General features: G+C 38.0%; 1 protein-coding gene across 2 annotated transcripts in view; it reads left to right on the forward strand.

Annotated features, from left to right (window-relative positions):
* Window positions 1-11662, forward strand: part of LOC140936696 (uncharacterized) — a 51340-nt gene extending 39678 nt beyond the window's left edge. For both annotated transcript variants that reach the window (XM_073386182.1, XM_073386183.1), the window contains 4 exons: window positions 1321-1398; window positions 1624-1749; window positions 2529-2594; window positions 10784-11662. In XM_073386182.1, coding sequence (XP_073242283.1) covers window positions 1321-1398; window positions 1624-1749; window positions 2529-2594; window positions 10784-10858 — 345 coding nt within the window. In that variant the 3' untranslated portion in view covers window positions 10859-11662. The remainder of the gene's footprint in view (window positions 1-1320; window positions 1399-1623; window positions 1750-2528; window positions 2595-10783) is intronic.
* Window positions 11663-12500: the final 838 nt, after the last annotated feature.

Here is a 12500-nt window from a genome sequence, read left to right on the forward strand (position 1 = left end):
ATGGTTAACGAATTTTAGTCGTACAGCGAGTCACGACGCTGAACTACGCTGAACTGGACATCGAAGGTGGCATGAAGAACAAATCAAAGCTGGCACAAACTAGCAGTTGAGGCATCTAAGAGATACGTATATGGATTTTATTGATCGTTTATATTGTTTTTAGGGCGAAATTGTTAAAGTAAGTAGAACTGTGAATTAAATCTTTGTATGTTGTTTTTACTTGAAAAGATCGCGTATATAGCTATCAAAAATCATCGTTAGCGTTTCTTGCACAACAATTTTTATGATTTTACCCTTATTAATGTTAAATCATTGTCTGATGAGTTTTTTTGTTCGATTTCTCCTCATTCAAAGGCAAACACACGAATATTGTTCAGTCACATGAACAGTTTATGTCAACACATGGAAGAAAGTGAATTGCCCAAACTTTTTATGATCTTTTTCTCAACTTAAGTGATGGCTTTAACTACTCATGCAAAAGTTATAAAGATAAGCGGTTGCTCATCAGAGATATTTGGGAATAAAATACCCTAATTTTACGTCTTACTCAAAACTTGGAAATGATGACCCAACTTAAGGGGGCTAAGAGGGGGGAAATCGAATCGGCGACTTTAAACAGTTTATTGTGCTTAAAGTCTTATGATTTCAGATTATCTCTCAGTGCATTTAAGTTCCAGGTGGCTTTTCTGTTTGTTGCACTGGCATCGTAAAGTTAGCTAATTAATTATGCATAAACGGGCAAAATGGCGATTTTTACAGGGGGAGCCCGGATCTCCCAGGGAATTTAATATTTTGACCTGACATTCTGTCACATAAGCTAACTCCTGATACCTAACATTTGTGCCAAGTTTGAGCGAAATCGGTGATTTGAGCATTATCACCCCCTGCCTGGTTCTGCCTGGTTTTCTCATGGACACACTCTTGACATTTTGGGATTATTTTTTTGATTAATAACAACTTGAATAGCGATAGAGGTCCTACTCCTGTATAACAAATTAATGAAATGTCATAAAAAGTTAAGTTTAAACACCGTCCACATTCCATACTATAAACACACAGTCCCAATCTGGAAAACTTCATGACGTCTACACGCATTGGCGTACCGGGTCGTAATCTTGTAGGCTGTACGCTTGCGAAGCTGCTAATCGTAGCAGCGTGCAGGATGTGTGACACATGGTAACTGACCTTCTTCCAGGGGCCTCTTGTAGCTCAGAGATTAGAGGGCCCGCTTGTTGTTTGAGAGGGAATGAATATTTTTTTCGTTGACCCATGCTCATGACATAATTATTTTTAACGTCTTTTATCTTTTCTTTTTTTCAGGAATCGAATGAAGATGAAATTTTCAAGTTAACGGAGGAACTGGAAGAATTGAAGATAGCAAATGAATCACTTCAAAGGGTAACAGCTATTTCATTGGACTTAATGTGTTATGTCGCTGAACATAATGTCCATTAAGCACTTAAGACTTACAGTTTGCTGACAGTGTATACGCAAGTGCATGTAATGGAATTACGCTTTGTGAAGAGGGGAATTTTTCGGTAGACTTACCTCAACACTAACTTGAGTGTCATACCTTAATTAAAGCTTGTCAAATTTGCTTGTTTCTCTTCTTACACGTTACAGACAGCCGCCCAGAAAGAGCCATGTCCCCACTGCACGAGTGAAAGCAACGACGCGTCAACTTTAGCTAGAAAAAACATGGACCAGAATTTGGTTGCAGAGTTAACACAACTTAGAGAAGAATTTGAGGTACTTTAACTTTGCATATTCCTTAACCCATTCAACCCTGAACAGTCCGGAACCGCCCGTGCGCATTCTCATCCCTTGTACCACTTGTGCGGTCATCAGATTTAACACAATTCTAAAAGTTGTTACTGAAATCTAAAGGTATGGGACCAATTTTTGTGTGAAATAATCTGAGAGACCTTTTCTTGGTTTTACTTAACACCACCCTGTGTACTACCTCACTTCGCTGTGAAGACTGAACAGAATAATGCTGAGCAGTACCCGCTGAAAAGGCGATCATCATCTAAATTCTCTCTAACGTTAACAACTGCAAACAGTGTTTTCATACATAGTTTTAGGGACTGAGGCTTTTGTTGTAAAACTTTAATGCTACAGCTTGAACGTAAATTTGATGTCATGCTCTATACTCGCGGTGATCATGATGAAGTTAGCTGAACACGCGTCGTAAAAGGTCTTTGAATAAGCAACGACGACGACGACGGCGGCAACGAGAGTTGAGGACTCTAAAGGACTGTATCTAAGTTCAGAAGAAGAAAAGGAAATTTTTTGTCTTGTGTTCACATCTTCCACAAAACGTTTAGCTAGAAAGTTTCACGTTGTAATCGTGCAACAACTACAAAGAAATGTACAAAAATGCGTGATGCACGTGCAAAATTTGTAGTTCTATTGCTTTGTTGCCGCTCTCGTTGCCGTCGTCGTTGTTGCTTAAACTGTCCCTAATTTCTTTTTACGAACTGATGTTCATTTGAGAAGCACCATCAGATATAAAGCGTTTGTTTTAGGTGGCTGAAATTAAACATAGAAGCGCCATTAATATGTACAGACTTCACCTCCTCAATGCGTATCAGGTGAGTTTTGAACTGTTGTTGTTGTGAGGATGAGTTCTTTTCCTTCATGAAAAACGTTTTAGTTGTTGTTATCGAATCCTTAACTAATTAGCCTCCCTTGCAGACGTTCTTTTGGCTTGTCACGTCTCTAAGAACGTTTGCGTGGGAGGCTATTAACCAACGTCTGTCAATCGTTTGCCGTTTGCTCGCCGTTCATTTGTTCGCTTAGACATTGGTAAATCGAACAGTGTTTGTGCTTAATTTAAAAACTTATCTTTTTAGGAAATTTATTGACAATGTTTTAATTTATTATTACATTTTAGTGGTTTATGTCTTCTTAATTTTAACTTTTATGTATTTATTTTTTTATGTTACTTTTGATATTATTGTGAAGTCCCACGAACAACCAATGGATGTGAGCGCTATAGAAATGTTTTATTGGATTATGATTGTGATTATGATTATGATTATTAGTGTTATGATGATGATGATGACTATTATTACCTGGCGTTAGGCCTTGACACAAATGTCACGTAAAATCGCTTAAATATCTTTCCGGAAATTATCAAAAAAGATGTCTAAATATGCCAAAAAATTTTCTAAATATCTCGAAAAATCCTCTAAATGTATCGAAATATCTCGTATTTTTGTTTTAAAAATTAGCCGATTTTGAATCCCGTAGGCCAACATTTTCCCCAGTGGTATGTAAAAAGTATGTCAGAGATTGTCTACACTGGTATTATGGAAATAAAGCAACTTTCAAAACAACATGGATGCAAAGTTTAATGTTTTCTCACGAATGGGTTAAACAGTTGGTATGACGGTCTATCATAAGTATGACGACTATGACTATGACAGAGTAACAATCCTTCCTGTTAATACACATATCCACTCTTCTTGTAAAATGTAACCTGAAGAAACCTTTGAGACTGAAAACTTAACAAAAGGCGGAAACATACTATACCGACTTTGAACTATATATGTGACCGTAAATTGGCGTAAATTTACTCCAATTTACGGATATGGAATAGAGTCTATGGAATACATTATTCAAGTAGGAAACCGCTGAACTGGATTATTTCTAGTACAGAATCAAAGGACGGAGTATTCTGCCAAGAAAATAGCGAGGAAAAGCTGAAAAACAGCCAAAAAAGGCTGTAAATTTTTCTAAACATCCCAAAATTTTCTAAAATTTTCTAAATATCTCGGAAAATTCTAAATATCTCAAAAAATATGCGGATATTTGTGTCAAGGCCTACCTGGAGTTTATTGTTGGGACCAGCAGCCGATAAAAACCCAGAGCGAGCAACTATCCTGTACTCGTGTCACGGCGTTTTCACCGACCAGGTTATTTTTAGAACGATTTTGGCTCAAATTTAGGATATCTTTTGAGTCCCACAAACCAGTCAGCAAATCCTTGAGAACTGAAAATGGTATTTTCGACCTTTTAATGACGTGTGGTTTTCATTTTTCATAGTTATACAGTTGAACCTCCCAACCTCCATCAATTGGGCGCTCAGTGGAGGTTGGCATCTAAATAGAGGTTCGTAATAAATGAGCATAATCTCTATCAAAAACATCACTTTATTTTGAAACACGTACGGATCCACAAACATTTGTCACCTTCTATCTCGAACTGTATTTTCCTTCAATCGCGTGTAGTAAAAGATTTTGCTGATATTTTTTACTGAAATTTCTGGTATCGGCTTTAATTGATATAATAAATATGCATTGCAATACATCAAAATGTATGCAGCAGGAGTTTTAGCCAAAACTGCCAAGGGATATTTTAAAACTGTCGAAGAACAAGTCATTCTACTTCAGAGCAAGGTTTGGAGCAATTTATAGTGCTTCTAAAACTAAAAAGTACCTTTTAAAGAATAGTACGATAGGCAATCGGCTTTTGTTTTAAGAATAAGCAAACGTTGAATTTACTTGTCCCGAAAATTCAAACTGGTGACTCCTTCTACCCGATAGTAATTTATTTTTGAAATTCCAAAACAATTTCACAGCTGAATTTTGAGCGACTTTTAGTTACGGACTTCTGCTCCAACGATTTTTCTGAAATTCCTCTGGCATATTTATTATATCAATTAAAGCCGATACCAGAAATTTCAGTAAAAAATATCAGCAAAATCTTTTACTAGACGCGATTTTCTTTGAACAGTAGGATCCTTTTAAGACCCATTTTCTGAGAAAATCGAGAATCGCAAGACACTCGTCAAAAAATCGAATTTTTTTTTTATTTTGCCAAAACATCCCTTTTAGTGACCTAATTTAAGGAAAAATAGTTTTGGGTTCAAACGATTGATTTTAAAGGAGAAATTTAAAAAAGTTTGAAAAAATCGATTTTATGCTTGTTTTTCGCACAAAACACGGTAGGATGCAATGGTAACTTCGAGAGAAGGGTGAACGCGTAAGAAACATTCCTTGACATTGAAACTTCACCGAATTATTATTTTGTTCTTACTCTTGAAAAACTTAAAAGAAAATTTGAAAAACAATGTTTTATATTTTTATAATCGACAAGTCTAAAGAGGTCATATTTGTGACGTTAGACGTGCTAGAAAATGAAGGCTAACTTTGACTATTAAAAAAGGCCTCTGGTATATGCCGCTTGATCATAAAAACAATATAAAATGGAACCTTGGCTTTTGTACTAACTTACTGGAAAGTTTTAGCTCTGGAAATCAAATACGATCCTGACACTAAAGCAAGCGGTGAGAGCAATTGAATTGGTAAATTTATGCAAATTAGACGGCTTGCCGACGGTTGTCAAACTAAAAGAAAAGTTTTACATGAAAGGATTACTCACCATTGCTCGTAACACATTTTTACAGTAAGGAAAGTTATTTCCAACTTCTGTTGCGTCGTTTTGAGTCACAAAATCCATAATTTTAAGCCAAAAGGTCCAAAAGACAAACGTACGTTTGCTCACCGACTGCGCCAGAATCCGGCCGTGAATCGAAATAAAGTCACAACACGTCACTGCGGTCCTTTAGAAGCAAGAGTTGCAAGAGTTTTTACTTCAGTCAGGAGGCCAAAAGATTGAAAATTCATCGCCAACTAATGACTCTGATTTTGAAAACCTTTCATCACTTCAATCGTTCGTGGCTGATAATAAACATCGCACAAGATCGTATGACCTTTGGCGTGTGACCGGAAATCGGTCACACGCTTAAGTCACGTCAGCATACTGTCACGAATTTTAATACGATTTTTCACGTTTGCTTTCGACAAAAAATAGACTCATCGAAATAAAATCAGCCTTGCTTTATTTTTTTTATTTTTTAAAATTTTTTTTATAGCCTGCAGAACTTGTTCCCTATGCATCCATCCTCGGAGACCCAGGGGCAGATAGTGGAGACGAGCTGGGGAAAGTCTAAACGGGCGGAAAAATATGGCACGAAGAAAAGTAAAAGTACTTTCCCTCGCCCCCTTTATCTGCCTCTGGGTCTCCAAGGATGCCATGCATCGCGCGTGTCTCGCGCTCCAAGTCCGCTTCGCAGTGCTAGAGTGAAAAGCGCAAAAAACTGAAATTGGCTCCTGTTCTGCAGTTGATTTCTTTTATAGGTATTGACAGGCTGTGAAAAAAGTGTATTTTTGTTTTATTATTTGAAGTGCTACATCATTTTCCTATAAATTTCAAACGTGACTGCTAAAAGACTGTTTGCAACCCATGGATGGAGAAAAGCTGTGCCAGAGAGAAGGTCAACCTCCCAGCTGAGCCAACTTTAGCGAGCGTTTATATGAGGAAAAATTGGCCACTTTGTCCGAGTCAACAGTGCTTGCGCATGCTGTCTTTGTCTAGCCTTGACTGTGTTGTCCCAGCTGGCTGGGCGAACCAAAAAGGAGAAATGTTAGCCGGGCTAGAAGGGTGAGCCTACTACTACCTGCTCAGTGGTGGGCCGACTTCCGGAAGCACTAAACCCTGCCCACTACTGGTAGTAAGGCGTCTATCCGAACCAACCTTTTTTTTCTCATGTAAACGGTTTACCAAGTTTTGTAAGGAAATGGGGGAAAAGTTGGCTCGCCCAGAGTGGCTTGGGAGGTGAGTAAACACCAGATAACCCCAATAATAAGCACAAACTTTGATTGTCAGTTAAATGTCCACTATTTTAAGTAAGTCACCTGGCATGTGATTGTCGCATCCATGCCCCCTTCCAGATCCCCTTTATTATCGGTAAGCCTCTTATAGGTCAAAGTAATACAGTCGTACCTCTCGTAAGCGACCACCAAAAATGCAAAGACTTAGTGGTCCCTAACGGGAGGAGGTCGTTTAGAAGAATCGGACCACATAGGGTCTATTCCCAGAAGAGGTCCAGGCACATTCTATTAAATGACGGTGTAACAAATTCCTGGCAAATTATCATATTTTACCTCTTTTGACAAATACAGCTTTTAAATCATGCTAAATTTTAAGAGTGATTCAGGTGAGTGAGATATAGACTAGTCTAGAATCACAACTGAATCTTCACTTTGTTGGCTACATCTACTAAGTTAGGATATGTGTGGTTCCACGATGTCACTAAAGGTCTTCATATTTTCTAAGGAACATAGTGTACACAGAAAAAATAGAGAGCAGAGAATGCGTCAGCTGGTCGCTTATGGAAAACATTTAACCGTGAGGCCCAAAAAGTGGTCGCGGTCACTTACAGAAGGTGGTCGTTTACTAGAGGTTCCAACTGTAAAGCTTTGACTGGGAAAATTCGGTCTTTTGGATTGGCGGTCGCTTATGGGAGGCGGTCGCACATGGAGGTTCTACTGTGTTAGGTATATTAGAGTATAAGCCACCATCACCTCACTGTGAGTGACGAGAGCCAGGAAAGTATATACACTCCCTTAGGATACACAGTTTCGTTGTTATCGTTGTTTTGAGGTCCCGTTTAGCGAAATGGATCATTCAAGGGAGGTGCTGAAGTCCCATAGTGAAATTTATAAGGTTTATGGGTTTTTAGTGCAAGGCGAAACACAGTCACTCTCCTCCGCAGACTTACCCTGGTGGACCAGGATAGGGGAATATAATACTCGACCTTCCTCACATCATCGCGAGAGCCTATAGCCTTCACTTTCTTTTGGCTCGTCCTGCAATCCTACCCAACGTTCGCGGGACAGGAACGTCTGCGTGCGAGGCTTGGGAATCTAGGGAGACTATGGTAGCATGGTGAAAATACCCGGGGTGAGCTACTTTGTCCACACGAACCAAGAGGATTGGGTCGGCTAGAAGAAATCATGTGTAGCTTTCTGTGCTAAGTAATGTTCCAACAGTATAGGATGTTTGAAGCCATTTCACAATCACTAGTTTCCGCGTACCTCTACCGGCGAGTTGTGGACAAAAGCAGCTGATAGCTGTATGCGACCCTTTTTTCCACAAAATGGTTTCTGGGTTTTCGTATTCGACAGTGTCATGTATTGGTTTTTTTTAAATCTTAATGGAGGTCTTTTTCATTATGCTCTGTCTGTCTGTCTGTCTGTCTGTCTGACTGTTTCTTTGTGTTTTTTTCTTGTAATAACTGGTTTCATAATTTGGTCGTGGTTTGGGTTATGGGCTCCTGGTCGTGAGCAAATCGCGAAAAAATCAACAAGCAAAATCAAAGTAAACTATAGCGTTGAGTCCGTTGGCCACGGAGAATTGGTAATATTCTGCAAGCTCTTTGCTGCAGCAAGAGAGTATAGCCCCTTGACTATCGCGATTGTTATAGTTGGGACATTGGGCTGGGGGAACTTAGTATTTTGACCCGGCATAGGGGAGGAGGGGAGGGGGAGGGGGTACTCTGGCCAGATTCCAAGTCACGGGGATGATCGAAGTATTTTTTTTTCTTGGTTTGAAAATTTTATGAACAAATCGTTTTTTTAGCTGTGGCTTTACCTAAGTATTCAAAATATTCTTTCTTTTTTGGTCTCAATTTTCGCTTCCACGGATCACCCCCGTCACTTGGAATCCGAGGTTCCCCTTCCTGTTAGGTACTTCGAAGGCAAAAAAGCTGTTTCAAAGCCTAGTAGGTGTCTATAAAAGAAAAATAAATATGCATGGCTGTTTCTACTGCGATGAGAGGATTTCTTGTCAAAAAATGTGAAAACTGTATTAAACTACGAAAATTTCGTGACAGCATGCTGACGTGTCTAAAGCGTGTGGCCAATTTCCGGCCACACGCCAAAGGTCATACGATCTTGTGCGATGTCTATTAACAGCCGGCGAACGATTAAAGTGATGAAAGGTTTACAAAATCGGAGTCATTAGTTTGCGATGAATTTTCATTCCTTTTGCCTCCTGACTGAAGTAAAAACTCTTGCTTCGACGTGTTGTGACTTTATTTCGATTCACGGCCGGATTCGGACGCAGTTGCTGAGCAAACGTACGTTTCTCTTTGGCTAAAAATTATATATTATGTGACTCAAAACGACGCAACAGAAGTTGGAAATAGCTTTTCTTGCCGTAAAAACTTGTTACGAGCAATGGTGAGTAATCCTTTCATGTAAAACCTTTCTTTTAGTTTCACAACCGTCTGCAAGACGTCTAATTTGCATAAATTTCCCAATTCAATTGCTCTCACTGCGTGCTTTGGTGTCAGGATGGTATTTGATTTCCAGAGCTAAAACTTTCCAGTAAGTTAGTACAAAAGCCAAGGTTCCATTTTATATTGATTTTATGATCAAGCGGCATATACCAGAGGCCTTTTTTTATGGTCAAATTTGGCCTTCATTTTCTAGCACGTCTTACGTCACAAATATGACCTCTTTAGACTTGTCGATTATAAAAATGTAAAGCTTTGTTAATCAAGTTTTCTTTTAGGATTTTCAAGAGTAAGAACAAAATAATAATTCGGTGAAGTTTCAATGTCAGGGAATGTTTGTTACGCGTTCACCCTTCTCTCGAAGTTGTCATTGCATCCTGCTGTGGTTTGTGCGAAAAACGAGCATAAAATCGATTTTTCAAACTTTTTCTATTTTCTCCATTAAAATGAATCGTTTGAACCCAAAACTATTTTTCCTTAAATAACGTCACTAAAAGGGATGTTTTGGCAAAATAAAAAAAAAATCGATTTTTTGACGAGTGTCTTGCGATTCTCGATTTTCTCAGATAATGGCTCTTAAGCGCTAATTTCTCAAGAAATATTTACCATCAATAAAATCGGAATATTTCGAATTATTGCCCAATGATATCTGTTGTTCTTTGCAAAGTTATGACGGAAAATTTGTCACAGCAAAATGCTCTAGTATTAATTACGGAGCCACCTTAAGCGCTTGATGGCTGCTTAAAGGAAACAACAACAGTTAGGAGAACCCTGCTGGTGGCTGCGGCCGCTTGATGGAGATGGCCGCTTAATGAAGGTTTGATTAACAATATTTGTCAGTAAATTATTTATAGACTTTGAATACTGGCTGTTAGATAGATTGTGGTCACTTAATGGAGGTTCAAGTGTACTTCGAATGCGCTCATAGACGGAGCAGAGCTTCCGTTTACGCCGGTTAAAAGTTCTCTAAAATGTGTCTGAAAATAAACCGGTCCGTGAAAACGCCTTAACATATCCTTAGTATGGGAGTTGCTGGATTTAGTTGAAAGTCAGCGGAAACAAAACTATAGTTTTGGACTGGTGTGGATCCCTTTATACTACACTGTACTTACGTTATTTATTCTACCAGTAAGAGAACTAAAGTTTCTTCTGGACATCTGACAAGTTGACCAACAGGGTGTTAATTTTTATAGGTAATAGCGTGATTTGTAGTGATATTTGGCATAAATACCACGAGTGATATTTCGAAATCGTTATACGTAATTTCACGAGCCGTTAGGCGAGTGAAATTTGAGACAATTTTGAAATATCAGGAGTGGTATTTATGCCAAATATCACGTACAAATCATGCTATTCACGTACAAATCATGCTATTATGTTTATACCACACCCGCAAAAGGTTTGTAATTTTTACATGTAGGTAGTTCAAATTAAGCTGAAATACCACTGCTCTAAGCCAATCAAATTGCAGAAATTTCTCATGTAGTGGTATAACCAGTGGAACCTCGATATAACGAAGGGCCAAGGGACTGACAAAATTTGTTCGCTATAACGAGGTTTCGTTATATCGAGGTTCTTTTTCATATATTTTACTGTTACTGGGGTAAAGAAAATTGTTCGTTATACTGAGGTTTCACTGTTTTGGCTTACTGAATTTTTTTTACGTATGTAACCATCATGACCCTCTTTCCACAGAATCAAATGGACCCTCAAGTACAAGAAGCCATTCAGATGATAGTTAAATTAAGGAGTAGTGAACAGTTTTGCTGACAATATTATTTAAACGTTACAGCTGGCAATACAGTAAAAGCTTGGCAATTAAAAGTCGGTGACAAAGATGTAAGACTTCCAGCTTTTATGAGTCAAGGTGATTGCTCTTTACAGGCCAGAATGCTTGCATCACTGACATGTAACTGAAATCACAAGCTAATGTGCGTGAAAAGAGCGTATAGCCAAACCGTATTAAGAGTATTCGTCCCATTTAATTTGGATTTCATTCACTATCTGTGCAAATATTGTAAGATTTACCGGTTGATAAAGCTTTTTACTTACTTTCCGCACTTTATAACCGACTACAGATGACGTGAACATGAAAGATTTACCAGAGAACATACGTGTAAAATTGCTTTATTACCTTGAGACGTTTTGAATATCACAAGTCAGAAAAAAAAAGACAAGGTATTTTTTTATTTATTTTTCGAAGCTGAAAAAGAAATTTGAATTTAGCGGGCAATTCTGTCTTTGAGTTATAGTTTTGTCATTCCTAAGGTATTCTGTATTTTTAGAATCTTTTAGTGTGTATGAAAGGTTTCAGTACTCTATTTGACATTTTGCAGACCGGCTTAGAATGTGCGCTCGGTATATGTTTATAGTTGTAGTACCTCAATACAATCAGCGTGTAGATATATATTTTCTTTATCCAATTTATATTTTCCTTTCATTAACTTTATTTTTTTAAAGTTACAAGTCCTTTTTATCGTGTATTTTGAGGTTCCGAGTTTTTTGTCGAATTTTTTAATGTAAACGAATCTTCAGGTTGTGTCTTCTTACTAAGTAAATGAAAGACAATAACTTCCTTAAGCTTGAAGTGTTTATTGAACTATGAATGCGGCAGATGTCATGGCAAAGATCGGAAGTGCTGTACAGAACGATACATCCATGCATGGGTATTCAAGCTAAATATTTACACTACTCATATGGCTTACAGTAATGGATGTCCTAGTCCTGGTTCTTTCCAAAATACCCAAAGTATGGTCGTTACAAGCAAAACGCATTAACAGGTCATTCAGAGGATGCCTTCACTCAAGATTTATTGAGGCTTGCATTGTCTTTGAATGACGGCCTTACTTTAAGGAGTTTCGATACAGTTTTTCGGAGGCCATAACGATATTTTCTAATCGTTTTAAAAGGGATTTTATCCTCGTTCGATCGCCATGAAATTTTTACCAAGATTGAGTATGAATTGAAGTTTGTCAAACTGCAGTTTTAAGTAAAATCGATATCACTATTAATAACAACAATAAACAAAACCGTTGAAATCGATAAAAGCCGAATTTTACACGATCTAGACCTGCTACTGTAAAGCCGACACCAGGAACTTAAAGTGTGGTGTTAATCTAATAACCTCTATGAGAACTAAAAAATTATGTATGTTTGAACTACTGGTTACCCTACCGATATTTTCCAATCGCCTTAAAAGTGATTTTATCCTTGTCCGGTCAACATAACTGACCTTGGATTGAAGTTTGTTAAAATATCCTTTTTTTTATATGTAGTTTTAATTGAAATGAATAAGTAACAACGAAAGACGAATTTTGTGACAACTAGACCTGCCATTGAAAAGTCAACACCAGGGCCGGGTTGTCCAAAGCAGGGTTAAGATAACCCAAGGTTTGCGCGAAATTTGAATTCA

Source organism: Porites lutea, chromosome 5, assembly GCF_958299795.1.
Source record: "Porites lutea chromosome 5, jaPorLute2.1, whole genome shotgun sequence".
NCBI lineage: Eukaryota > Metazoa > Cnidaria > Anthozoa > Scleractinia > Poritidae > Porites > Porites lutea.